Source organism: Pituophis catenifer, unplaced genomic scaffold (assembly GCF_029215685.1).
Source record: "Pituophis catenifer annectens isolate HBS135680 unplaced genomic scaffold, rPitCat1.0.hap2 SCAF_6, whole genome shotgun sequence".
Taxonomy (NCBI): Eukaryota; Metazoa; Chordata; class Lepidosauria; order Squamata; family Colubridae; genus Pituophis; species Pituophis catenifer.
The window spans coordinates 39,699,887-39,727,483 of NW_027256886.1; the positions used below are offsets into that span (position 1 = coordinate 39,699,887).

Sequence of the window (27,597 nt, forward strand, 5' to 3'; positions counted from 1 at the left end):
GAGAGCTGAAAAAAGTCATTTCTGACAGGTCCTCGCACTTTTGACTGGTCCTCACACTTATGACCATCCTCACATTTATGCCCATGCAGCATTCTTAACAACCATGTCACTCATTTCACAACTGCTTCTCTTCACCATGATGACAAGATAGGGCAAAAATGTAAAATGTGAGGACAGTCATAAGTTCGAGGACTGGTCAAAAGTGTGAGGACCAGTCAAAAATAACTTTTTCAGCCCTCTGAGTAGTCCATATGCATTAAAGGATTACAGCAATAGAGAGGGATGAAGGAATGGAAATTAGAGTAGGAGTGAGGGTAAGAGAGGGAGGAAGAGAGGAGGAGAAGGAGAAAGAAAGAGGAAGTAGGGAGGAGAAAAAGAGGGTGGGGGGAAGAGAAAGTAAGAAGGAAAGAAAAGAGAGAGGTGGTAGGTTTGAGGAGAAAGATTGCTGTACAATAAAAAAGATGAAAGGGAAGAAAGCCAACCCCAAGCAAATATAAAGATATTAAGATAAAGAATGAATTGTTAAACTTTAAAGAATAAAAGAGAACAAATATGAATAAATAGCAATAATTAGAAACACACATACAAACATACAATGTATTTTCTTTGAACAGAATATTTGGCTGGTTCACAAATTTAAACAGCGTTTAGTCATTTCAATTAAATTTACAATTTCTATATTTCCTTTTTGCCATATTTATTCCTCATCTATTTTTTAAAAAAACCAATATTACCCTTCATCCTCATCTCTAATCTTAATCAAATTCAATTTTTCCCTTCTATTCTATATTATACCCCTTCCCATTGTCATCTATTTTTATATCCATCCTCACATTGTTTAATTATGTAATTATGTAATACAGTTGTTTAATACAAATTCAACATTTTAATATAAATCAATTAGTTATAAAACTATCTTTTTTGTATATTAATCAATATGAACATGAATATTCCAATTATTTCCATGCAATCCAATTTCTTACAAATCAATTAATTATATTTACCAATAATAATAAACCAAATAATTTCTCCCATATATTCCTCCGAACCACAACTTAACCATTTCTGCTTTCAACACAATATACAATTAATAGTATCTCAATTATTACAATTCCCTAGTTAAATACAGCTTTTTTTCCTTTGTGTTTTAAAATCTTGAACTCTCCTCCTAAATTTCCCATTGTTTGCAGTTTTTCACCTACCTTTTTGGGGGAGGAAAAATAAAAATAAAAATAAATCTCTCTCTGCCTCATTTTGTCACGCTGCACCAAAGACCCTGGTTTCGGTTTCGTTTCTGAAGCTTAGCTAGGGGGAAAAAAAACTGCTTTACACTGATTGCCTGTAGGGCGGCCCTTTGAAGCCCCGGGCAAGAGTTTAAACAGTTTTTTTTTCTTCTAGCCATCAGCTGGGGCTCAAGAAAAATCGGGACTTTTTTGAAACGCCGCGGGACGCGGGACAAATTGCTCAAAAGCGGGACTGTCCCGCCAAAAGCGGGACGTCTGGTCACCTTAGTATAAGGGGATATAATAACAATGTTAGAAAGAAATGGTTAGCATGTGGGGGTGGTGTAAAAGGTTGGTAAAGTATTATTCGATTTGATATTAATGATTTTATTTTGAAGAAGCCATGGGGGGAGGGGAGGGGGGGTTAGGGAAGACGGGGGGAGGGGGAGAAAAGGGGGAAAAATTTGTATTTGAAAAACTTTTTCAATAAAAAAAACAAACAAACATGACAAGAAAAGTCATAAAATGGGGCAAAACTCAACAAATTCCTCACTTAGCAACATAAATTGTGGGCTGGATTTTAGTGTAAATCAAGGCCTACCTGTAGTTTCAGCTCTACTTCAGGGCAGGAAAAAGATAATAATATAACATTGTAATCCTATCCATTATCTCAAATGACCCGTTTTTAAAAAAAGTATTTTAACTGAAAATTCAAGCACATACTGAACTTCTGCACTGATACCACCACTCTACTCTACCCTCATGCAGGAATTTCAGATTACTGTATATATTGCAATTCTTTAAATACAGGTGGTCCTCAACTGACAATCACAATTGGACCAGAATTTCTGCTGCTAACCAAGATTGTTAAGTCTCACCCAATTTTATGACCTTTTTTGCCGTGGTTGTTAAGTGAATCACTGGAGATGTTAAATGAATCATTCAGTTGTTAAGCAAATCTGACTTCCCCCACTGACTTTGCTTGTTGGAAACCATCTGGAAAGGTCACAAGTGAGATCACATGACCCTGATGCAACTGTTGTAAATATATGCTGGTTGCCAAGTGAGTAAATTTTGATCATGTGACCCTAGGGATGCTGTTCAAGCAGTCGCAAAACAAATGGTCATAAGTTGAGGACCATCGGTATTGTCCAATGAAAAATTCTGGAGAACTTGAAAGCTTACTCTAAAACCTTTTGGTTTGCCATAATAAGTATGTCTTTTTTTTATTTTAATATTTTCTCTTCATAATCCATAGGCCTACCTTGGCTTCTTGCAATTCTTTTCATCTTAGTTGCTCCTATCCTAATTAGACTTTAACATTTGCTTTGCATAAAATAAGCTTCCCTTAAAGTTGCACATATGCAACTTTAAGGGAAGCTTATGCACATATTCACCTAGGCACATATTCACCTATTTATCATTTACTTAAAACTATCTGCCCAAATCTTGTTCTCTCCAGCAACTCGCTGTATTTCCAATTAGCTCATGTTATTTCTAGATTGGGCGAAAATTTTCTGGTTTTTATTTTCCTCATCATGGATTTGGAAGGAAGCAAATTAGGCCATATCTGCTCAGGGCAGATATCCAAAGCAAAGAATTAACCTCCGCTGAACTTCCAGTGAAGGAGAATTAAACCCATGATTTTCTAACATATATCAGCTTCTGCCTTCTAACCTAAATCCTTTATTGTGTATCTGATCCAGGTCTTCTGTGAGACATCTGCCATGTATTTGAACAGTACTATGGTAGTCCAGTTTGGTGTAGTGGCTAAAATGCTGGGCTAGAAACCAGGAGACTGAATTTAGGCTTGCCTTATCTATGAAAGCTAAATGCATGATTTTCAGCTACCGGTAGTTACTCTTTCTTCAGCCCAATCTACCTCACAGAATGTGGGGCAAAAAGACATTCCTTTTCATAAAAAAAATTATTGTTTGGCAATGTTAATTGTTTTTTTAACTATCTTTGATCATTTTGGAACAATCTTTTTACTAAGGTAAGCTGTTAAAAATGTGTGTCTTCTTTGTAATTGTTACCAATAACAGCAAAATAGCAAAAAGTTTTCCAGACTAGAACCATCTCCCTAACCTCTTTCTTTCTAGTATTCGGGCTTCTCACTTCTTAGCAGGCAGCAGTTAGAAATGGGTTTGTTATATCATATTGACTTTCATTGAATTCTACTCTGTAAAGCTCACCATATATAGTGAGCAGTGAGATGGGTAGCATATCAATTTAATAAATAATGAATAAAATATACAGAAATTACTAACACTATCTTTTTGTTGTATGTGGCATATCATTTTTATGTAATTCTTGAAATATGTGGCAATATAAAGTATGCTAATAATACAGTTCCTGGGGCACTCCATAGTTTAATAAGGAGATCTAGATATGAAGTACCACAAATAATGCCATAACCTATTTGTTGGAAAATGAAGAATAAATATTACTGTATAGAGATACAAGCCCAACTTTGAACTTGTACCACATAATGAGAATTGCAAAATACCAGTATTTTTCTCTCTCACTTCCTTGATTGAAAATTGTCCAATGGCAGCTCTCAAGATGCCTCATACCCTATTAGGGAAGGATAGACAGGATAATACATCTTGAGCCTGCTGAGGTATGTTTACAAGACATTTTATCAACACAATTTATTGTGTTTGCTCTGATGTAGATCCCACTTTTACAGAAACAAGTTGGATAACTCAGACAACATTTTGTGGGTTTATCTTTGTATTTTCAGAGAATATAGATAGGATTCTCGAAAATTAGTTCTGCTATCTGTGGGATGTATCTATGCCTGCACAGATAGCAGAAGTCAGGAAGCTGGGTGAATCATATACCTTTGGATTAGAGGTAGTAAATGCTCATTTGAAAGGGGGTGGATGGGCTGGTAATATACCACTTTCAAATAGGTCATCTCTTGATTCAACCAGACTAAATAGCTTCCAATCAGTATTCACCCTTCTTGGAAAAAATTGTGGAGGTGATGTTAAGACTACAACTACAAAGAATCTTAGCGCAAATTATGTAGATGAAGCAAATTATGTAGATCGATTTCATATACAGGGTTTCATATCCAGGAATGGGACTGAAATTCTATAGGTCATCTTGAAAAATTTGAATAGGAAGATATAGCCCTCCTACTCCTATTGGATCTCTCAATGGCATTCAATGCCATTGACATGATAACCATTTGAAGATTATCTCCCAGGGTTTGGAATGGAAGTACTGTTTTACAATGTCATGTTCTTAAGTGAGCAGACTCAAGTCAGTGGTAATGGACAAAAAAATCAACTGAATGCCTGGATGGTCTGTTTACGGTTCTACCGGGCTCAGTTGTTTGCTTCTGTGTTGTTTAACTTCTATATGAAACTCCTTCACAAATGACTTACTCCTTCAAATCTCTTGTTTTTTATTATTTATGTCATTCTGTCAGGATTTCATGAATCCTTCATATATCCTGAGAGTAAACATAATTACTGCCTTTTGTTTCAATTAAACCAATTAAATACAGTATAAACTTCCTTTTTAATAGCACATTTCTTTTAACAGTTATATTTTCCTAAGAAAAGAAATAAAAGTCACTTTGGTATATTGGTTAAGGCACCAAGCTAGAAATAGGAGACTATGATTTCTAGTCCTGCCTTGACACGAAGCCAGCGGGATAACTTTGGGCCAGTTGCTCTCTCAGCTTTGGGAAGCACGCAAAGGCAAACCTCCTAAAATCTTGTACAAGTCTGCTGGGACTTGTACAGGAGGTCACCAGGAGTCAAAAACTGATTCCAAGGAACCAAGAAAAAAAAAGAGGAAAAGGATTTGATGAAACAAGTCTGTCTACTCGCTTGTCTTTTTTTACCATTCTTAGAAACTGTGTGTATATACTGAAACAAGAGTGACGATTTTTAGTGGAACTGCTGAGGGTTGTTAGCAATAAATTATAATTTTGTTTTTATATTTTATTAGACTCAGTTCTTCCTCCACAGTAATTCAGTTGTTCTACTCTTCTCCCCACCCCCCCAAATTTTGACTTTTTGTTAAGATTCTCAGAGGGCAAATAGACTTTTCAGTATTATCAGTTAGGCTCCTTGGCATTTTTTAACTTGGTATGGGTCATCTATAATGGGTTTCTTGCATTGTGATCAACATTAAGGAAGAGTTTACGTGCACCACTCTTTCAAGTTTATTTGATTGCAATTTATTTCATCTATGGAATTCTTTACTGAAACTCAAAGAGGCATGATCTTTTATATGGGCTCTGTCATACAAAAAATACAGCTGCCTGTACTAAGGATAATGAATGGTAGTTTGTTGTTTCAGATATTTTCATAGGCAATTTATGGTAAGAGAAGGAAATATAATAAATTACAAAATTTCCATTTATTTATTTGACATATCCTGTCTTATGTGTATTAAAGGTTTAGTATGAAAAGAAGTGTAAAATTACTAATCCAAGTAAAAATACTTTAGATTAAAAAGTAAAAGAAAATGGGTGGCTGAATGCTGCTACTGAGGTATGATGAAATCCTCACCCTTTACTTAGGTTATCATTGAGCTGTTTCTTGTCTCGAAAAACAAGTTTGTCTTCCTTGCTTCACAAGCTCACTGGCTAGATTTGTACTTTTTAAAATAGTCTCAGAAAAAAAAGTGCTCCTTTAATTTGTGTTTGTATACTGCTGAGCTGTTCCATCTACGGCTTGCTCTTGCTGAATTGAAAACAGATTGAATATTCTGTAGCCACTTTGCTTTTTGTGGCAGTGTAACTTTGGAAATCTATGCTTTGAAGGAAAGATCTGGCACAGCATACTGAACACCTATTGTAATACTATGATAGAGCAATGCTTTGCCATCTCAACCCACTTCTGGCAAGACTCGGTTTCTCACAATCCTTGCTTTGTGTTGTTTCTGTGCTGGAATGATGGATATGAGAGACTGCTCGCTAGCTGTGGATGCTGAGTCAATTAACCCTTCCGGAGCTATGGCTGTTCTCACAAAACTGCCTTACAGTTCGTGCAGCTCCCATTAAAACCTCTTTTTCAGAGTGGCAGGATGCCAGACTTTGCTTTTGTAGTTTTTGTTTGTGAAATTTTGATTTGGGCAGTGACCCAGTAGGTGGAGAGAGAATGAGAACAAAATTTCCTGGGATTGTAATGCCTACTTCTGTGCTACAGCCTTTCTTTGAATACAGGAAATACCTTACTGCAATTCTTCTATCATTGCAAGTGCATCATTGTTATAAGAAAAAAAAAGTATCCTATTTTTCTGTGTGTTCTGCAAATGTTTAAGGTTTCTTGTGTGTTACTTTTACAGAATTTGGGATGATTGACATTCTTATCTGATAGCTGAGATTCATATCTGCTGACTATCTTTTCGGCATAATATAGCCTATTATCTTGTCCACGTTTTTGTTTTTGGACTGAAGGCATCATCATAAAATGTAACAATAAACTGTAATAGTTACCTATATTCAGAGAAGGGGTGGGTAATTCATTTTCCTGAGATTGTTGTGGAGGAGTCAACCAATAGGGCTGCTGAGGCCACTGCCCTGGTCTGGACAGGGACAGCCAAAAGGGCTGATATGGTCCATGGGGAGATGAATGCCCAGGTCTACTTCAGATTCTAAACCTAATCACCTAAACAATCATCAAAAGCTTTAGAAAAAGCTAATTTGGCAAGTTTTGATAAACAGTTACAATGCACAAATGGAGGTATAAAATATAATATATGGAGGGAGTGCATTGCACCAACTGGCTGGCTGTTTGTGTCCTTTGGAGTTGTTCCTCCCCAGGTGGAACTGAGATATGATCTTTTTATAATCACCCATAGCTTATTTACTTCTCTTTAAACTACAGGTAATCTTCAATTTACGATTGTAATTGAGCCTAAAATTATGGTCATAATTTGTGCCAGTTGTTAAGCGAGTTACCACATGATCGCACCTGGTTTTACAACCTTTTTGCAGCAGTCATTAATTTGATTGTTAAGTTAACACAGCAGTTGTTAAGTGAATCCATGTTCTGTGAAGGGCATTTTTTGCTGGAAACGTCAAGTAAATGTCCATTTCTGGAAAAAAAAACATTGTAAATCATGTAATTTGACCACAGGATGCTGCAAATGGCCATAAATGCAGGCCAGTTGCTAAGTGCCCAAAATTTGATCACATGACCAGGGGGCGGCAGTTGTCAGAACTTCAAATCTCTGTTGTAAGTAGTCCTGGGGAAGCCTGTTGTAAATTAGAATTGTTGCTAGTGATTGATTGAAAGTCAGCAACTACCTGTATGGAAGTCAAAGATCACTTGAAGGTTACCATGGTCCAGAATGTGGCTATGCAGATAGTTATTGGTGTTTCCCAATTTACCGATGTAAGCTGCAATGGCTACTTGTCCTTTTCTAGGTGCAGTTAAAGATTGTTCTTCACACGTAATACCTTCAGGACTTAGGACATGGTTATCTTTGAAATCATTTGTTATTGTTTTTAGATCAGGTAAAGTTAATGAGATCCAGATCCCAGTGTAAACCATTATCATCCTGTGGAACAAGAAGACATGCCTACTTTGTAACTGTGCCTGTCTTGTGCGGTAGCATTTCCTCTGAAGTCCTTGCAGCCCTGACCCTGCTCTGAAGTGAATATTGTATTGTATTGAATATAGATAGATAGATAGATAGATAGATAGATAGATAGATAATAGATAGATAGATAGATAGATAGATAGATAGATAGATAGATAGATAATTTTATTTCTATACCGCCCCTCTCCCGAAGGACTCGGGGCGATGCACAGCCAAGTAAATAACACAATACAAATCCCAATTAAATTTAAAAATTATTAAAATTATTACATTTACGGCCAAGTTTCGTTAAAAACCCAAAAATTTAAAACTCCGAATTTAAAACTACTTTACAAAGATAGCCCTGCCTGTCGGAAGAGCAGGGTCTTGAGGGCACAGCGAAAAACTTGGAGGTCAGAGATTGTGTGTATTTCCGGGGGCAGTTCGTTCCAAAGGGCAGGAGCTCCCACAGAGAAGGCTTTCCCCCTGGATGTCGCCAGCCGACATAGTTTAGCCGACGGCACCCTGAGGAGTCCCTCTCTGTGGGAGCGAACCGGTCGGTGGGAGGCTATCGGTGGCAGAAGGCGGTCTCGTGAGTACCCAGGTCCTGAGCCATGGAGTGCTTTAAAGATGGTAACCAACACCTTGAATTGCACCCGGAAGACCACTGGGAGCCAGTGCAGCTCGCGCAGGAGAGGTGTTACATGAGTGCAACAGGTTGCACCCATAATCACCCGCGCAGCTGCATTCTGGACCAGTTGGAGCCTCCGAGTGCTCTTCAAGGGGAGCCCCATGTAGAGAGCATTACAGTAGTCCAGCCAAGAGGTAACAAGGGCGTGAGTGACCATGCGCAAGGCATCCCGATCCAGAAAGGGACACAACTGGCGGATCAGGCAAACCTGATAGAAGGCCCCTCTGGCCACGGCCGTCATATGCTCTTCTAAAGACAGCCGTGTGTCCAGGAGGACACCCAGATTGCGAACCCTCTCTGTGGGGGTAAAGATTCACCCCCTATAGACAGCGATGGTGACAGCTGACTATACTGGGACGCCGGAAGCCACAGCCACTCGGTCTTGGAAGGGTTGAGTTTGAGCCTATTTCTCCCCATCCAGACCCGCACGGCCTCCAGGCAGTGGGACATCACGTCAAGGGCATCATTGGGGTGGTCTGGGGTGGAGATGTACAGCTGAGTATCATCAGCGTACTGATGTACCCTCACCCCCAAACCATGGATGATCTCGCACAGCGGCTTCACATAAATGTTGAACAGAAGGGGCGAGAGGACCGACCCTTGCGGCATCCCCCAAGCGAGGCGCCTCGAAGTCGACCTCTGCCCTCCTGCCAACACAAACTGCGAGTGGTCGGAGAGGAAGGAGGAGAACCACCGCAACATGGTGCCCTCTATTCCTAACCCCCTCAACCGCTGCAGCATGATACTATGGTCGATGGTATCAAAAGCCGCTGAGAGATTTAATAGGACCAGGACAGAGGAGCAACCCCTGTCCCAAGCCCTCCAGAGATCATCGACCAATGCGACCAATGCCGTTTCCGTGCTGTACCCCTGCCTGAAGCCCGACTGGTACGGGTCTAGATAGACAGCTTCATCCAGGTACCGGGGGAGCTGTCGTGCCACCACACTCTCAACAACCTTCGCCACAAAACGAAGGTTGGAGACCGGACGATAATTAGCTAATACAGCCAGGTCCAGGGAAGGCTTCTTGAGGAGAGGCCTCATCACCGCCTCTTTCAAGGTGGCAGGAAAGGCACCCTCACTCAAAGAAGCATTTATAATCCCCTGGAGCCAGCCTCGTGTAACCTCCCGAGAGGCCAGTACCAACCAGGAGGGACACGGGTCCAGTAAACATGTGGCAGCACTAAGCCTACCCAGAATCCTGTCCACGTCCTCAGGAGCCACATGGTCAAACTCTTCCCAGATAATATTCTCAAGACCTACCCCCGTCTACCCCCCTGGACTCATCCAGTCGGAGTCCAAGCCTTCCCGAATCTGAGCGACTATCATGCAGGAATTGCGCAGAATCCTCGGCTCGACCCTGCAACGGATCTTCCCGCGCTCCCACCTGAAGGAGGGAGCAGGTCACCCTAAACAGCGGCTGGGCGATTCTCTGCAGATGCGATAAGAGCGGAAAATAGTTGGATTTCGCTGCTTTTATCGCCACTAGGTAGGTCTTGATATAAGACCTCACCTGTGTTCGGTCAGAATCAGATTGACTAGTCCTCCAGACGCTCTCTAGGCATCTTTTCTGACACGTCATCTCTCTCAGCTCCTCGGAGAACCAAGGAGCCAATTGAGATCGGCATCGGGTCAGAGGCCGCAAAGGCACGACACGATCCAAAGCTCCGGCGGCCGCCCTATCCCAGGCGGCCACCAGGTCTTCAGACGAGTCATGTGCCAGGGTCTCAGGAAATGGCCCAAGCTCCATCAGGAACCTGTCAGGGTCCATCAGGCGCCTGGGACGGAACCACCTAGTCGGTTCCGTCTCCCTGCGGCGGGGGGTAGCGGCTCGAAAGTCTAAGTGAAGGAGAGAATGATCTGTCTATGACAAGGGCTTGATGTCTAGATCCCCTATTCCTAGATCATTCAGCCACTGACCAGAGACGAAAATCAAGTCCAGAGTGTGTCCCCCCGTGTAAGTATATACAAAATATTGTATTTTGGTTTTCGATTATGACTGCTGACTATGTGTATTCTGTCCCAATACAATGTATCAGTTGCTGGCATTCGGTTGTTGTTAATTCTGTTATTGTTTTTGTTTCTCCATATTGTTTTTATTCTCTTATTTTAACCCTAATATATAAGCCATCAGAGTTATTTTGGAGAAGTCCTGAACAGACTATTATGCACTGCCTAACAGTCTATCTTCCTGAATACCCAGGATAATTTCATACGTAATAATGGATTACTCTAGGCTCCTTTCCATTGGGAATTGCTGAAGTTGCACAATTAGGGATAGATTAGGATTTTATGTCCTTTTGGACCACTATGGACATATCTTAACTATACTTGCCTCTATGCATACAATAAGACACATGCTGAATTTTGTATTCTATTCAGTGCAGTTATGAACTGAACTTTGAAAAGTTTCTTGTTGATTCCATTATCATAGACAATTCACTCCTTGGTCAGTTTACACTTCAGGTAGCAAACCTCTTCAGGATGAAGTTTAAGTTAAAATGTTCTGAGCCATGTGCCTGAAAGATTTGGATTTTCTAAATTTGGGGAATTTCTTGTTTGTCATCATGTTAACAAAGCCCCAGCTGAATAGAGAGAGATAGTCCAGGTGGTTGATAGTATTGCTCCCAAGGCATTTTACCTCCCACCAAGCGGAATAAACTATTTGATTTACTAGGCATCTGAGAATGTTGAAGTGGATCATCTGATTGACAAATTCTTGGGACAGATCAAACTGAACACAGATTAAAGCCCATTTTAAGAAAGTAGTGATGTATCTCTGATACAGCTCTCATTGGCCCAGGAAATCTGTACAATTATAGTCCAGTTTCAATTATTCCATTTTTGGAAAAGGTGACTGAAAAAGAAATAGTCATTTTATAGTTCCAGATATAGCCGAGACACACAGATTATCTAGACTCTCAGCTAGGATATTATATTGAAATTGTTCTGTTTATTTGGTGAATAACCTGTCCTAGAAACTGGATTGGAAAGTTGGTTTCTGTTCATGGTGACTGTTCTTTCTTATTAATGACCAGTAAGCAATCCATACTCTTGCACATTGCCTCTGTGTGACAGTGGGCTGTATGAGGGAGAGCAAATAATACACAAATTTGTAAATAAAAATCTGATTTTGGAGTTTGAGGTTCAGGATGAAGTTGTACTTTCCCCGAAATAACAGGTTTACAGTCAGAAAGTGTTTCTTGGTTTTCAGTTGTGACTGGATTCATAGGTAGTAATTGTGCAGTGATGTTGTCTCTAAGTTGCAGTTGGTGACAAACAGGCTGTTTACTGGTAAGCAAGGTACTAGGATCATACACCTTTAATGTAGGATCTGCATTGATTACCACTTGCTGATTGGGCACAATTTCTGTAGTAGTGCATTGTATTTAAAAATATTAAATGACTTAAGGCTGTTAAAGGATAATTGTTTAAAGGATCACCTCTCCCAGTATGAATACACCCAGGTTTTAAGTTCTGCAGAGGAAGCTTTTTTGAAAATGTTTCTGCTGTCAAAGACCTGTCTTTATAAGAAGCCAAAGAAAATCTCCTTTGGCATTGCTGCCAGTATGCTCCTGTGTTGCATTTGGATCCTGCTCTCTTAGTATTTAGAAAATCTGTTTTTAAAAGACCTGCATGTCTTTTGCCAGGTTCTTCACTGATTTTAGTATCAACTTTGGAGTTTATTTTATATTGTTTTTCTCTATTTGCATTAAAATATATTAGCTGCTTTAAAAATAAATTAACATTTTAATGAATTTCCTATTAGCCAAAATTAGAGCTCTGAAAAAAAGTTGTTAATTGTGGCTTTTTTCTATCCTAAAATATATTTCTGTAGCAAACATCTGAAAGATTTAGGTCTAAGAATAATACCTGACTTTATGATTCCTAGGTGTTTGCCCCAGACTATGTCTCATCTGTGCATATTATCTGTGTTTCTTAATTGTTCCCTGATCCACTTGATTTTTTTATTTCTTGTGAATCAGCCCTTCTTATCTACAAAACTGGTTTTTCTCTTTGTAGATTTTTTTTTCGGTTACAGGAAGTGGGGGGGTGTAGCCAAAGGGACATTCAGACTAAAGAGGAACAATAAAAATTTAGTAATGATTCATCTTATTTTTGCTGCCAGTGGCAAGGAATTTTATGCATGTGAAGTGCTCTTGTGTTGCTAAACTTTATATCATCCAATTTTAGATTTCAATTCATCTAGAAACTCACAAGCTAATCTATGTGCATGTGCTAATTATGTTGTAGGCCTAGGATTCTTTGTTAACATTTTAAATCAAGAAGCCAAAGTTCTTTCAATAATAAGAAACATATTTTTTTCAATTTTCTCAAATTGAGAGAAGGCACTTTAAAATCCACAAAGGATATTTTTAAGAAGAAATCATAACAAAATACTAGTATGGTGCTTCTTTCAAAAATAAATGCCCCTTTTAAAAATGATTAATATTTTTTGAATGGTTAGTTTCTAAAATTCTTTATGCATATCTGGATTATGTTTTGCGATTGTTGCATAGATCTCTCTCTCTCTCTCTCTTTCTCTCTCTTTTGCTTTTACATATGTCTGTCTAAAGACAATAATTAATCCAGGCTTAATCCAGGAGTTGACATGCCAATAAAATTGTTTATTATTGTATACAAACTTCTACTATGTGAACAGATAAGATACAGAGTTTCTTTTTAGAGCTTGGGAAAAGCCAGCACCTGAACCACTCTTTTGCTCCGCAATGACTCTCAGCGCAGGGCTACCTTGTTATGTGGTTTTCTTGCTTGGTCTGATTTTGGGTTCCTTTTAAAGCTACCTCCTTGTCCAAGTCTTTGCCAACTATCACATCAAAATTGAGTGAATCTTTTCCACTTCCTGTCAATCTTTTTCTGACTTAGTTAAAATTTGGATGACACTGAGAGGATTTTTTTTTAAATCACTCTATTTAAAAGAGTAATGCCATATTGAGGTCTAAGGGATGTATAGGATTTAATTACACTAAGGAAAACAGTTTTTTTTCTTTTATGTATGAGTGACAGGCTGTGCTTCATTTTTTATCTCAGGTGGTATGTTTAATTATGCAGATGATTTTTCAAATATCATGTTTTCAAGGATTTTTCCCCCCTTCCATTCAATCATGTTTGATTCTTTGACACTGCCTAGACAAGTCCCTGCAGTTTTCTTGGCAAGCTTATTCAGAAGTCCTCCTTCCTAGGACTGAGACAAAGTGGCTAGCCCAAGATCACCTTCCTAGATTTGTGCCCATGTGGGACTAGATAGAACTCATGGTCTCTGGTTTCTGATACATTAATCACTATATCAAACTTGACTGTCTGTATTTCAAATATCAAACAGCAATTTGGCCTATTGGTTAAGGCAGCAGTCTAGAAGGCAGGAGATTTTGAGTTCTAATCCTGCTTTAGGCATGAAAGCTGTCTGAGTAACTTTGGGCCAGGCCAGCCACCATTATTTATAAAAGTAATAAAGGGGAGGGGGGGGAATCTAAAAAAGAAAAAATCCCAACCTTATACTCTATTTATCATTTCTCTTTCTGCATAGAAAGCAAACAAATGATAAATTTGAGTCATACGGAGTCATTTGCTTCAAGTATGATCCTGCTAAGGTAACACCATGCAGTGGGAGAGATAGATAAAACACAGGAATTGTTGGGTGAACAATGCACGAAATTGGCCCTGGTTAGAGGGTGGTATTTGGACTGATTTTGACAGAATATTTGGGATTTACGCTGGTTAGCTTGAGCTGTGTTATGTTTGTGTGCACTTCACCTTGTCAGTGTCCTTTTAATATTTCTTTTTCTGCTTAGATATGACTCTGGAAAGGATGGATTCATTGACCTTATGGAATTGAAGCTGATGATGGAGAAACTTGGTGCACCTCAGACACATCTAGGTCTGAAGAATATGATCAAGGAAGTGGATGAAGATTTTGATGGCAAGCTCAGTTTCCGTGAGGTACATGCTAGTAAGAAAGATATGCAATGCAATAAGAATGTGGAACTTAGCTACTACTTCTGCTTTTCAGCTTTTAGAAAAAAAATAGAGAATGTGCAGTACATTAAGAATAAGATTTCAGTACCCTATTTAGAGTAACACAAGAGGATATTCAAGGACATAATTTCCCAAAGGAATTCCAAAGAATTAGAATGTGCTATTTATACATCTCCCCTATCCACCCCAAACTTTAAACTACGGAAGTCTTATGCTTTAAAGATATCGAAATCCAAACTCTGCAGTATTACCTGACTTGTATAGCATGTTAAATCATGCTTACTTGGTAGTAATCTACTTATTTATTAGATTTATATTCTGCCTTTATTTTGTGAGATTCAGAGTGGAATACATAATGCTCCTATTCTTATTTTTCTTTCAGCTAGAACCCCGTGAGTTAGATTGAGCTGAAAAAAAGTGATCCAAAGCCACCCAGCTGGCTTCTATGCCTAAGGCAGGATTAAAATGTACTTTAAGTGCTGAGAGTACCGGTTGCACTAAGCCATGCACAAAACAATGGAATATAAAACATAATAGAACCAGTCTGGTGCAGTAGTTAAGGCACCACGCTAGAAACCAGGTCACTGTAAATTCTACTTCCACCTTAAGATATGAAAGGTGACTGGGTCACTCTCTGTCAGCCCATCCCACCTCAAAGGGTTGTTGTTGTGGGAGGAAATGGGAAGAAGAATGAATATTAGATATGTTTACCACCTTGAGTTATTTATAAAAATAATAAAAGTGGAATATAAATAAATAAATAAAATATTGCTTTTGTTCTTACTAAACACTAAGGTATGCTCAAATTTGCTTGGTTTTGACTCAGCATATTGGGTAAGAACTATAGTTGGACTGCAGGGAACATGCCCTGCCTATATGGATTTATAAGCCTCCTATTCTTCTCCTCTTCCTCTTTCCCCTTGTATGCTGCAATCACTCAGACACATTCTGCATTGAGCACAATAGGGATTAATGTAATATCCAAAGCAGAATCAGAAGACAATTTAAATTGTGTTTTCTGAATCATGTTTGGCACATAAATAATACTTTATCCATATCAGAGCCATTCATTTGTTGAAATTCAGAACTAAGGGGTGAATTGTATAAATGTACAGAGTCAGGGAAGGGAACTTGGAAGAAATGTTCAGAAATATTTTGTAAGCAAAAAAAGACAAAAGTGTTACTTAAGTCCTTGGAACAGAAATAATATGAAGAAAAGAATCAGGTTGGTTGGCCCTTGCATGACTCAGTGAAGTGTAAGAGGGAAGGAAGGAGAAGTACAATCAGACTTGCAAAACTTTGTTATTTTAGCCTACAAAAAAGCATCGTTCTCATCTTCCTGTGAAGTTGAGTTTTGGATCTGATCTACATTTAGGAAGACAGGAAGAGCCTCTTACCCCCTACAAAAATAGGCAATATTCACTTGCTGAGTACTACCCAAGGACATCCAAATAATGTTCTCCAACTTCAGATGCTATTGCATGGTCCAAAGTGGATAGTTCTGCACAAAGCAAGTGCCTCTTTCATTCAGATATCGTACATGCATTGTGAAGACTATTCTTTATGGAACAAAAGTTTAAGGGAATCATCCACTTAATGTATCCTATATTTTTGTACTATATGTGGGAAGAAAAGAACTTCACTCAAAATCCCTCTGGAGGCATATATTAAAAATTAGCAACAGGCTGACATTAGTTAAATTGCATAGACATGCACCTACGATAATGGTTTTAATTGTTTAATATTTGTAATGTAAACGGATTCACAAATTAATAGTCAGATGTCCATAAGAGACTGCTTGACACATCCCAGAGAGCCAAGGAGTCTGGCAATATGCTATGAGATATAAATTTTTGTTATATAATTAAGGAGAAGTGCTTTGTGAAAATGATCAAACATTGTGAAGATGTCCAAAGCATTAGTTCTTATGTACATATAGTTTGGATCTCCCTGGATATAAAAAGCCAGAGAAATATATACAAATTATTTGTTTTTGCCCAGTCGCAAATAGTATACTCAGGTAATTAGCTAAATGGAAATGTAGCCTGTTGTACTCAATGAATTGGAATTTGGAAGGAACAGTTTGGGGCAAGGGTAGATTGGTATCAACAGATTCCTTCACTCTAGGACTAGATCTCAAATATGGGGAGGCCCATAGTTTCCCTCTCAATTGGGAAGAATCTTATTTGTTATCAGATTTTGCACAGAACATTTTCAAAGTGCTGTTTTGGAGTGCCCTTTCTCAACTTCAATAGGTAATGTGGAAAGAAGTATCTCCCCACAGTTACTTGTTTTCTACTGATATATATGCTTAATGTTTATAATAATTCTGCATGGAACTGTTTTTGAAAAGATATAGAATATTGCATGAAGCTATTGAATAACTTGCTAGATTAAAAAAAGTTTCACTGAATTTTAGTTTGTTTCTGGGAATATTTCACATACTTTAATCAATAAAATCCTGAATGGTTCAAGAGTAGAATATCCAAATTCTCCTAAGATATTCTCTTTAGAAATTTCAGGAATGTTCTCTGGCTGATCTGCAGACTCCTCACAGGGAAGGTAGGTTTAAATCTCCTGAGACTACTAGCAAGGCATAGAGGAGTCTTGAGCACGGGTGTCAAACTCGATCGTGTCACATGATGTATCATGACGATTTTTGTCTTTGTTGAGCCAGGGTGGACGTGGCCTGCATGTTACACATCTGTCCCGCGGGCTGCCAGTTTGACAGGCCTGATCCTGAGGGACAGAAGAAAGAGCTACTACCAAGACAATAGTCAAATGAAAGGAAATAAAGGGAACATGGTGGTGGGGAACACATCCATACTTGGAAGATTTTGTTGCTGTAACTTTACAATAAAAGTAGTACTGATCTACATACATAACATTTCTAATTGATCTACCTTGAAGGGCAAAGTAAATTCCTACTGCTCTGGTATAGCTGTAGCATAGATGTTGTGCAGCAGGGGAATGGTATAATAAAAGGATAGATCATTTTTTGAAACAGGTCTACAGTATTAGAATTAATGTGGAGCAAATAAAAAGATTAGTCAATTGGATTGTGGACTAACCTGACTATTTATTTCTCATTTTGTTTTAATTCATAAATGACTACTTTGAGATGTAATAATCAAAGTAATTGAAAGTTACGACTGTTGATGTTTACTATAATAATAAAAAGAACTCTTAAAGCCTTTCAGTGTAGTTCAACTAAAGCATTAGTCACTTGATCTTGAGTAAACAATAAAACTGTAATGGCAATACTACACATTACTACCTTACTGCTGATCCCTGTCTTGTTTTCTGTCCTATGATGGAGTCCTGATTTTGGGTATGCAGAGCAGGTTAGGTAAAACCACTTTGCTCTCTTCCTGTTTATAATTGTCACGAGTGTTGGGGAGGACATTTGTTAATCACAGCATGGATATACAGGGGTGCAATTTTGAAAGAACACTAAGCCCATATGGAAGAGTAGACAAGGCTTGCTATGCGAAAAGCACTAGTTTCGCATCAGAACACTTAAGAGTAACTTAGGGGTATCTGAGATGTGGGTTAGGGATGAGATGAAAGCAGTGTTGTTCAGACATGGAAGAAGAACAAAAAAAAATCATCTTGCATATTAGCAAACATTTTATATTTCAGCAGCATTGAATGCGCTACTAGGGAAAAGGCATGGAATTTCCCTGAGTTTTTATAGTTTTGCAATGGTAATTTATTCCAATCTATTTTTACATCTGGTATTTGATAAAGTTAATTTTTACTTCTTCCAATTATCACTCTATCAATGTGTAACTAATTGCCACATACCATTCCAGATCAGATCTCAAATTGAATAACATGAATATAACAAACTTGCTACAAGTAATTTATTTCATCCGGAATAATGACTACATGACTGTGGTTTTTCCTTGTTGTTAGCCACCCTGTTCTATGTTTCGTCTAAACGTCTATTTTTTGCTGTGAAATGTTTGATTTGTTCTTTGGGCTCTTCCTTTTTTCCTAAAAAGATTGTCAGTACTCCTAGGGCTACCAGATCTGAGCTATAGACACTAGACTAGGTTTGCAAAACGATACTGAAAATTCTAGTATTTTACTACCACCTGGTGGTCATCCTTAATTTTGCAGCCTGGAACTTGTAACCTTACTAGCAGAGTAAAATGGAATCTGCATTTGTAACCTAGTAATATATAGACTTGCAAATGCAAGTTTTCTTAAGATTATTTCAAGAGGAATTTATCCATGTCAAATGTTTCTGGAACGACAGTTGTTCTGTGAGAATTCTAAAGAGTACCTTATTCTAGTACCTTTAAACACTAGAATATGATGTGACTTGATTTGAAGCTTTGCTACAGATACGTTGCTTTCTTTATTTTCTGAATAGTGATTTGATCTGGTACCTGAACGTATACAGATTGTATGAATTATATCCGTAAATACTGGTATAATATTGTGAAGAATCTCTAAAAAGTCAGGTCAATATGAACATTGTAAAATCACTAGCTACTTATCTACTGTAGGGAGAACTTTTTCTATTCCTGTGCATAGAGATGATCTGGATTTGGCAGCTCCCATCTGACCTCTTCCAGCTGTTTAGATGAGTCATTCCCATGTGTCTCTCTTTTTTGCTCTGTCAACCAGTATTACAATGTGTTTCTCTATTCTTGTGGCCAAATGGGGGAAATCTGCCTGATAATTCTGAGAACTATAATTTTCCTACAAACAGCTATGCCTGTGTACATACTGGGCTAGATTTATATTCTGTGAACTAGAGTGTCACTGAATTTGAAGAGCTTCTTGTTAATAATAAATATATAAGGAAGCTTTCTTGTGAAGGTGTTGTATGAAGGTGTTAATCTTGATTTATGCCAGGTCTTCTCCTCAGGATCCCTGCAGGCCTTGAGTCTGCTTCCTGTTGTGGTCCGCCAGCAGCCTGCGGAGCTGGCAGCAGAGTCGGACAGCGATGAGGCAGAGGAAGAACATGGGCCAGTTCTGGTGGCTGGGGAAGGCCCCGATGAGGGCTCTGCGTCAGAGGCAGATATGAAGCCAGGGCCATCAGGGAGTGAGGTGCGGACTCCAGAGCCTCCAGAGACCGATAGGAGTGAGCCAGAGGAACAGGAGGAGCCTGTTCCTAATGCACGCAGGAGAAGAGCAGCCAGAAGGCAAGAGCAGCTCAAGCAAAGAGGACAACTCGGGAGTAGGGCCAAGAGATGATTGGCCCCTCCCATAAGGCTTAAAACAGACCAGCAATGGAGTTTGGGCTTTGCGTTGGTAGCTTCGTCGTCTTCTTTGTCTCCGTCTTGTATTTACTTTTGTATCTGTGACTTCTGAACGTTTGCCAAGAAAGGCCTTTGGCAGTTTGCCTAATTGGACAAGGTTTGCGATAGGACTGAGGAATTTGTGTTGGGAGGAATTTGCTTTAATTTAGTTGAATGACGCTAGGAATGAAGTAATTCTCAGCTGTTCGAATAAAGTTTGTTTGTTTTTTTCACTGCCTGATTTTCCTACTACTTGTTTGGGCCTGGGTCACAACACTTCCCTCCCCACCAGGCTTCTCTTCATCCCATGTACTAATTATGCACTTATATTTCAATGATCTCTGGAGCTTGGGTTAGGGAAGGAGTGCAGGCTGCTCCGTTCCTGGGCCAAGTAGTGAGATCCTGAAAGTAACCGCCATTTTCAGAGCAGCCACAATTCAATGAGGCTATCCTAAGAATGGCAGCCACTTCTGGAAATGCGCCACACCGCCCAGAAACAGAGTGGCCTGCCCCCTTCCCTAATCCATGCTTTGGAAATCTTTGAAAGGCAAGTGAGGAGGCTGTGGACCCAGTGGTGAAGCAGGCCCAAAGCCTACAGGAACCCAATCGGGGGAGGGAAATGGGGGGGGATGCTGTAGCATCCCTGCAATTCAAGGGTGATCGCAGGCACCCTACAGCAGCTATACCTTTGGAACGGGGTCTAAGTAGCTTTTTGGGAGTCCATCATAGCTTTGAATAGTTGCTAAGTAAATCCTTATTGTCAAGGACTTACATAATATAACTGGGATGCTTTCTCAGTTAGATTCTGTACAATTTTTCAGTTAATGAATTATTATTGATACAAGATTGCCAGCATGAATAAGCTGCTAAACTTTATGTTTGTACCAGCTTCCTTGCACTGAAGTTCTGTTTATTCATGAATTAGACCAATGAATTGGAGAAAATGTATCAATTCAGGAGTAATGAACATGGTTTAGATGCAGGAACTGGCAAAATTGCTTTAATTTGGCCAACTACATATTCTGTTCCTCAGCAAAGGGTTTCAGAAGCTGGCCTACATGTTTAAAATATTCCAAGTCTTGACAACAGTTTTATATTGCTTATCAAGGCAATTCTTGTACAGATCATAGAAATTCTATCAATTCTATAACTAGTTTCTTACAAAAGGCAGTTTCTTGTCCTCATTTTATCAAGAAATAAACCATTTGTTCTATTTCTATGGGCTTGTCATGGCAACTATGGCAGAAAATAAACTCCCTTAGTCAGGAGCATCTTTATCATACTAAGAAGATAAAAATCTGAAACAAGGGTTGAGATGACATTCAGTGGCTTTGTGGTTGTCAGCTATTAACTTCAAAATTCCCTCTCTCCAAATATTGAGTCTGTATCAGTGGTAAAATCTGGCTGGATTTATCCAGCTTGCACGAACCGGTAGCGGCAGTGGCGGGACATCATTACGTCCCGTTTTTGACCTTCTGCGCATGCGCAGAATAGCGCATGTACTCCCACATGCTCCCGTTCCCGAACTGGTAGCAAATGTAAGTAGATTTCACCGCTGATCTGTATTGATACCACACCAGCATTCCAGGTGTGTACAATTGCTAGAAATTACCTTCCCAGCTCAGCCACCTATATCTTAGTAATGATAGTATCCTCAAGGTTGCAAGCATACCTAATACTCCTACATCATTCTAATTTCCCCACAACAACAACCCTGTGAGGTGGATTGGACTGAGATTGACCCAAATTCACCCATCTGCCTTTCATTCTTAAGACAGTTCTAGAACTCCCTTTAGTGCCTTAACCACTAGACTATCTGCCAAGTTCCCTTGACTTTGCCTATATCACATTCCAGCCCATGAATGAAACGGGCGGAAATCATTTTTAGCTGCTCTGATCTAAAATATTTTTTTGTCCATTAAGCCAGCAGTGATCCATGACAGTTATGATGAGTATATTCTGACACACTTTACTTTGGTTCTGGGCAATTTCCTCTGCTCCATTTTTTTTAATCCTCCAGAAAGAAACTCCAGTTTCAAAAGACTATAAAACTTACTATTAAAACAACCTGTCATCTGATTGATGAGGTGAGTTGCCAGTAAAGCAAGAGAGGCTGCACTGGGCAGCACTGACAATCAGCTGCCAGATGGGCCTACTTCGACAGCAGAAACAAGCTTATCCAGAAGCTAATTGCCAGAGTTGCATGAAAGGTGGGAGATTGGCTGTTTGATAAGCTTGTTTTGAGGCAGGCTGAGCCCTGTTTTTTAAAAAAAATCAAACATATGATCAAAGGAAACCTCCTACCCTGCTTATTGTCACGCTGAGGGAACTATCTAGCAAAGTGGCCCCCAACGTTTTGGGCACCAGGGGCTGGTTCCATGAAGAGAAGTTTTTCTGCGGACTGAAGGGGGAGTGGTTTCATGTGCTGCCTGCATCTTGCGGATGGGGCTTCGTTTGTTTGCGTGGCCTCGTTTCTGGCATGCTGCGGACTGGTGCTGGTCCATGGACTGGGGGTTGTGGATCCCTGATCTAACAAGACTAGAGAGTCTGTCCCATTTTATTGATGAGTGCATTCATTCCACTGATCACCATTTAATGACTTGGGAAATACCAGATTTTAACAGATGGCTTAGCCATCTAGGTATTTATTAGCCATCCATCTTAATATTTTAATTTTGTATATTTTTATCATATTGAAAAATTGTGTGTGTGTGTGTGTGAGAGAGAGAGAGAGAGAGAGGGGAGGGGGGCAAGGGGGTGGATGATTCAGTTAATGGCTTTCCATTATTGCACAATTGGAATTAAGGCATTACCATTTGGCAGTAAGGTTGAACAGATGCTATAGAGGCAGGATAGATATTGCCAATAGAGACATTTTATGCAAATTTAATTTTCTGACAGCTGAAGAATGGTAGATGGTACTGTAACTTAACCAAGCCATTGAGGAAGGCACAACATTAAGATAGGATGACTCATAATTTCTCTTGAAATAAGACACCACGGGTAGATTTTAAGTCCTCCAGTTGTTATGAGAAACATGCCAAAATACACAAGGGGATTAAATTGCCAATTTCCTCCAAGAAGACATCTTCATAATTGTTCGTTTTTCCCACTGCATGAAAATTTTTGTAGATTGTTTAATATTAGGAATAAACTGGTATTCTGAGAGGGGAATCCAGAGATTCAATGTGTTAGCTCAGTCCCTCCATCCTACAGTAGTCTTTAGTCTCTGTACTGTATTGCAGTGAGTAATGACTTCATCATCATCCAAAGTCTTTGTTTACAGGCACGTTTGAGCCAGAGAATGTGACTCACTGAGGAATTGTTAAGTACTGTCCTAGCAAATAGTACTACATGGTTGGATGAATACACCCATTCTAACTATGGCCTGAAACAGTTTAGCAGTTTTGTAATCTTCTCCCACCCATCCCTGGGGCATTTAGGGAGTTTAATTTTTTTTATTTCAGATGCTATATTAGTAAGCTACTGGGAAAAAGAATGAAAGCTTGGGAACAAACAGTTCTGCCAGATGCTTAACTTCCTGAATAAAAATATATAATTATTGGTATCATTAGATTCTGCTGTCCCCTAGTGAAAAAATACGAATTCTGTGCAGAATAGTGAAATCAGTGCTATCAATTATATGTAGTAAAAGTTGAAGCTAGAATTGTCTGTAGAACTTGATAAATTATTATGTGGTTTTATTTGCTAAGGGTTTATAATTTGTCTCTATGTAAAGTGGAAATACAATTGAATCCATTGAATATATGGATATGTTGAAATTTGGAATATAATCTAACTAAAAGCAATAACTTTGAATAAAATAACACTCTAAAATTTAATAGCATCTTTGTTCTTCTTTTAAACTTCTTTTTGGTCTTGGGTTTCTCATCAGAATAAGGGAGATAAAAAGTGCATTCTTTATTCCTCTCTCATAAATTATTTATTTTTAATAGCCTTCCTTAGAGAAGCTGTAGGTTACATGTTCTTCTTAGTTGTGGGGAAGTTGGGACAAAACATTGATCTGATGGATCTCCTCCTCTGTCAGTAGGACCTAGTGGATTTACCAGACTGTAATGGCAATGTTTCAGTAGAATGGGGCTTTTTAAAAAAAATTCCAATCAATGTCCTAGACTAGAGCAATGTTGCCATGAAGGCATTAATGGAAACTATTTTATGGTGTTTGCTATATCACAGCTACCTGGTGCTGCTTGAAGTACTAAGCAGTTGCTCACAGATACCAATTGCTGCTCCCAACCTTTGAGTGGGAGGAGTAAGGGAAGTAAAATTGCAGAAAAATGTTAACCTAATCTTCCCCAGTGTAGTATCGTCTGTGTGTATATGTCTACAGTTGCTATAGTTATGGGAGCTTTTAAATAAACATTTAAATAAGGGATGATCTAGCCACAAATCTTTATCTACTTGGACCGTAAACAAATACATTTTCGGAATAAATGCAGAACTTTAATTTTGAATCTCCAATCTTAGACTTGGAGTTTAATTTTATTGATTTATTTTTTCTAAATAGTTTCCCATTCTCTTATTTCCTCTAGTTTCTTCTGATTTTCCATAAAGCTGCAGCTGGAGAACTTGAAGAAGACAGTGGATTGATGGCTTTAGCAAAGCTCTCTGAAATAGATGTGGCTCTCGAAGGAGTAAAAGGAGCCAAAAGTTTTTTTGAAGCAAAGGTAAAAACATGTGTAAGGTGTCTCGTGGTTTTCCAAAAGTCACCATAAATTGTTAAATGTGTAGAAAATGATGACACAAAATGAATTTTGTTACTTAAATCAAATATTAGTCCTGACCCTGGAATGTGGCCATTGTAATGCTACTCACAAATGTAGTGAATTTTTTCTCTCTGCACAAGCTGTGTACCTCTATAATGAGATAAGCCTCACTGAATACAGTGTTTTACAATTGTTACAATGGTAATAATGATATTAACCATTTCATACCTGAATTTTAGGTTCAAGCTTTGTCTTCAGCAAGCAAATTTGAAGCAGAAATAAAAGCAGAACAAGATGAGCGAAAACGTGAGGAAGAGGAAAGACGGCACCGCAGAGCAGCCTTCCGAGAACTCAAGTCAGCATTTAGTCAGTAGTGGAAACAATCTGTCACCAGAAATTGGTGTACATTCTTACAAGCTTTGTCTGTGATTAGACATCTACCTAAATGGAAACAGAAGTGATATGATGCCTCTTTTTCTTTCTTTTTTTTTCTTTTTGAAGCTCCTATTTAGGTGCTGGAGAATGTGCCACAAATGGTAGCATTCAGAAATTGCAAATGCTAGATGTAATTCCAATAGGCCTTATACTGTAATAATAATTACTTAGAAGAATTAAATGTCCTAATAATGAAATCCCATTGGCAGATGCTGAAACTCCTCATAAATAAATCGAATACTGGCAATTTCATTTTTTTGTCATTCTAAACAATCCTGCTTCAATAGTTATAAAATATTCTTCAGAATATCTTTCTATATAATGCTTGGCTCTGCTTTACTTTCACAATAAGACCTTGCTTCTCAGATAAACTGGAATGCTCTAATTCCAAGTGCTCTGCATATTAGAAGGCCGAGCTGATGGTGGTACTGGGGAGGATGGGATAAAGGAAATTTCTAGGTATTAGATTTTTGCTGAAATCCAAAAATATTCTTATCTGAATGACAGTTACATTTTTTTATTCTGCTGATTCAACTTCTCCCCCAAGTTAGACTTAAATACCTCTTAATTTTTCCATGACAGTCATGAGAAAATGTTTAAGGGACACAACAGGCTACAGCTGGAAAGAGGAGACAGGAAATCCAAACTGCACAAGTGAAATTCCATGTGTATTTTTCTGAATCTAAGCTGCTATTTAAAAGTGCTGAATACATATCAAGAATACAACATTCACCCTTCAATTTTTCCTCTTTTCTCTGTAACAAAGCAAGGAACCGTTATGATCTTAGGTCTTCTGCCTTAGTTCTGTACTTTTGTGATCACATTCTTTTATATGATTTGCATGGGGACCAGAACCTTTTTTCCTTTTTTCTTTCTGTGTATTTTAGTCATTGAGTTTTAACAAGTAACAAAATTTCTTATCTATAAGAGATTAAGGGAGCAGTATAGTTTAGGGCACATTAGCTTTCCACTCTGGAAATCTTCATACTACTTGTGGATCCTTATTGAGATTAAACTCCTTTTTGCAGAGTTACCACTTTCATAAAATGGTGAAATTATTTCCCAGTTCCAACAATTTGTTTCAAGAAAAATTAGATTTCAAAGCAGAACCTGTAATATAATTCAACAAGTTTCTATTGTATACAGAATTTACACATGTGTATATCTACATACATAAAGAAAAATGCTTGCTGCTTTACTAATCTTGCCATCAGATTGCAAACAAATATATTCTCTTTGTTGTCACATTTAGCTTTTTATACTGTGATACTAAACTGTGAGTGCAGAATAATAAAAAAGCAGCCTGTTGAATATAAAATAGTGGGTAAAAGAATTGCTAGTAATTGAAACTGTATTTGCAAATCCACAGATTATATTTGATAAAAATTGCATGTTTTAGCTAAAATATTTATAATAAATGTTTTTGTACATCACAAAGTTTGGGTTTTTTTGTGTTACATATATAAATAATTTTTTAAAAAACTGGTGGGGACTAAATTTGAAATCCTGTATCAAAATAAAGTGTGCCTCCTTTAGCGAAAATGGGTTTAAATTTATGCTCTGAAAAATATGAATCAATTATCTAGATCAAAACTAAAGTATATTTGTGGAATTCCCATTAACTCTGTTGTTTTGTCAATAACATTCAAACTATTGCTATGATCACATGAATATATCTGGTATGAATCCCAGAAAGGATATTTCTGAATACTCATGAGCCCAAGACTGAATTGTTCTCATTTGCTTTTGATGTGTTCTGTCATTTAGTATTTGACTGTAATGTCAACTATTTCCACTGTTTATAAAATTGCTTTGACATGATCTGAATGAGTATTAGTACAACCATGCTGAAGCTTCCATTTAATGAAAGAGTTTATAACTAGCCTTCTTAATTTGGTTTACTCCAGAGGTAGCAGGCATCAAAACTTCAGAGATCCTTTTCTAGAAAAACAAAGAGTTTATGTTTTTGGAAATTTTTCTTTTAAAGTCTGTGATAGGTCCTTGTTTATTGAAAATGCCTTTGAGAAAACGGAGACAGGAAGGCAGTCTGAGGAAATTAAATGGCAAATTATAGCACATTTCATTGAAAGATGCTTAAACTTCTTTTCTTTGAGCTCCGCCTAGTGGATTATTTCTGTATTCAGTTTGAACTGCAAATATTATTTTATGTAGAAATTTGTCATAAATACCAGCCAATAAATGGAATGAATAAATAAATGAATAAATACCAGCCAATAAATGGAATGGGAGAAACAATTAGAACAAATCTTTCTCATTACAAGCTGTATTTTTCTTTTGCTAAAACTTTAAATAACAATTAAAAAAAAACACCAGTGTTTAAATCTTATTCTATATTATGCTCATTTTTCTGATTATTTAAAAACATTTACACAGTTATATTTGAGAGGAGTTTTTTCGCAGTTAATTTTAGTTAATTGGGAAAGTGTTGTAAGATGGCAGTGGAGGAGAGGGAAATAGATTGGTTGCTACGGGCATATATCAGTGATACAATTATTTCTTGGAAAGTGAGCTTTGAATGTGTAAAGTTCTTACTTTTTACCATGCATAATGAAGGAAGAAGAGAAACTTGAGATGAGAAAAGATTGTTTAGCAGAGGATAGAAGTCTCTGATATTTATATTCAACTATATTTATTTAATTTTATCTCTTTTATTCCTTTATAAATAACTCTAGGCAGTGAACATACCTAATGCTTCT

At 38.1% G+C, this 27,597-nt stretch overlaps 1 protein-coding gene across 1 annotated transcript in view; it reads left to right on the top strand.

Moving 5' to 3' along the window:
* Positions 1-26,318, top strand: part of EFHD1 (EF-hand domain family member D1) — a 42,510-nt gene extending 16,192 nt beyond the window's left edge. The window contains exons 2-4 of the mRNA XM_070945252.1: positions 14,280-14,427; positions 24,272-24,406; positions 24,685-26,318. Coding sequence (XP_070801353.1) covers positions 14,280-14,427; positions 24,272-24,406; positions 24,685-24,819 — 418 coding nt within the window. The 3' untranslated portion in view covers positions 24,820-26,318. The remainder of the gene's footprint in view (positions 1-14,279; positions 14,428-24,271; positions 24,407-24,684) is intronic.
* Positions 26,319-27,597: the final 1,279 nt, after the last annotated feature.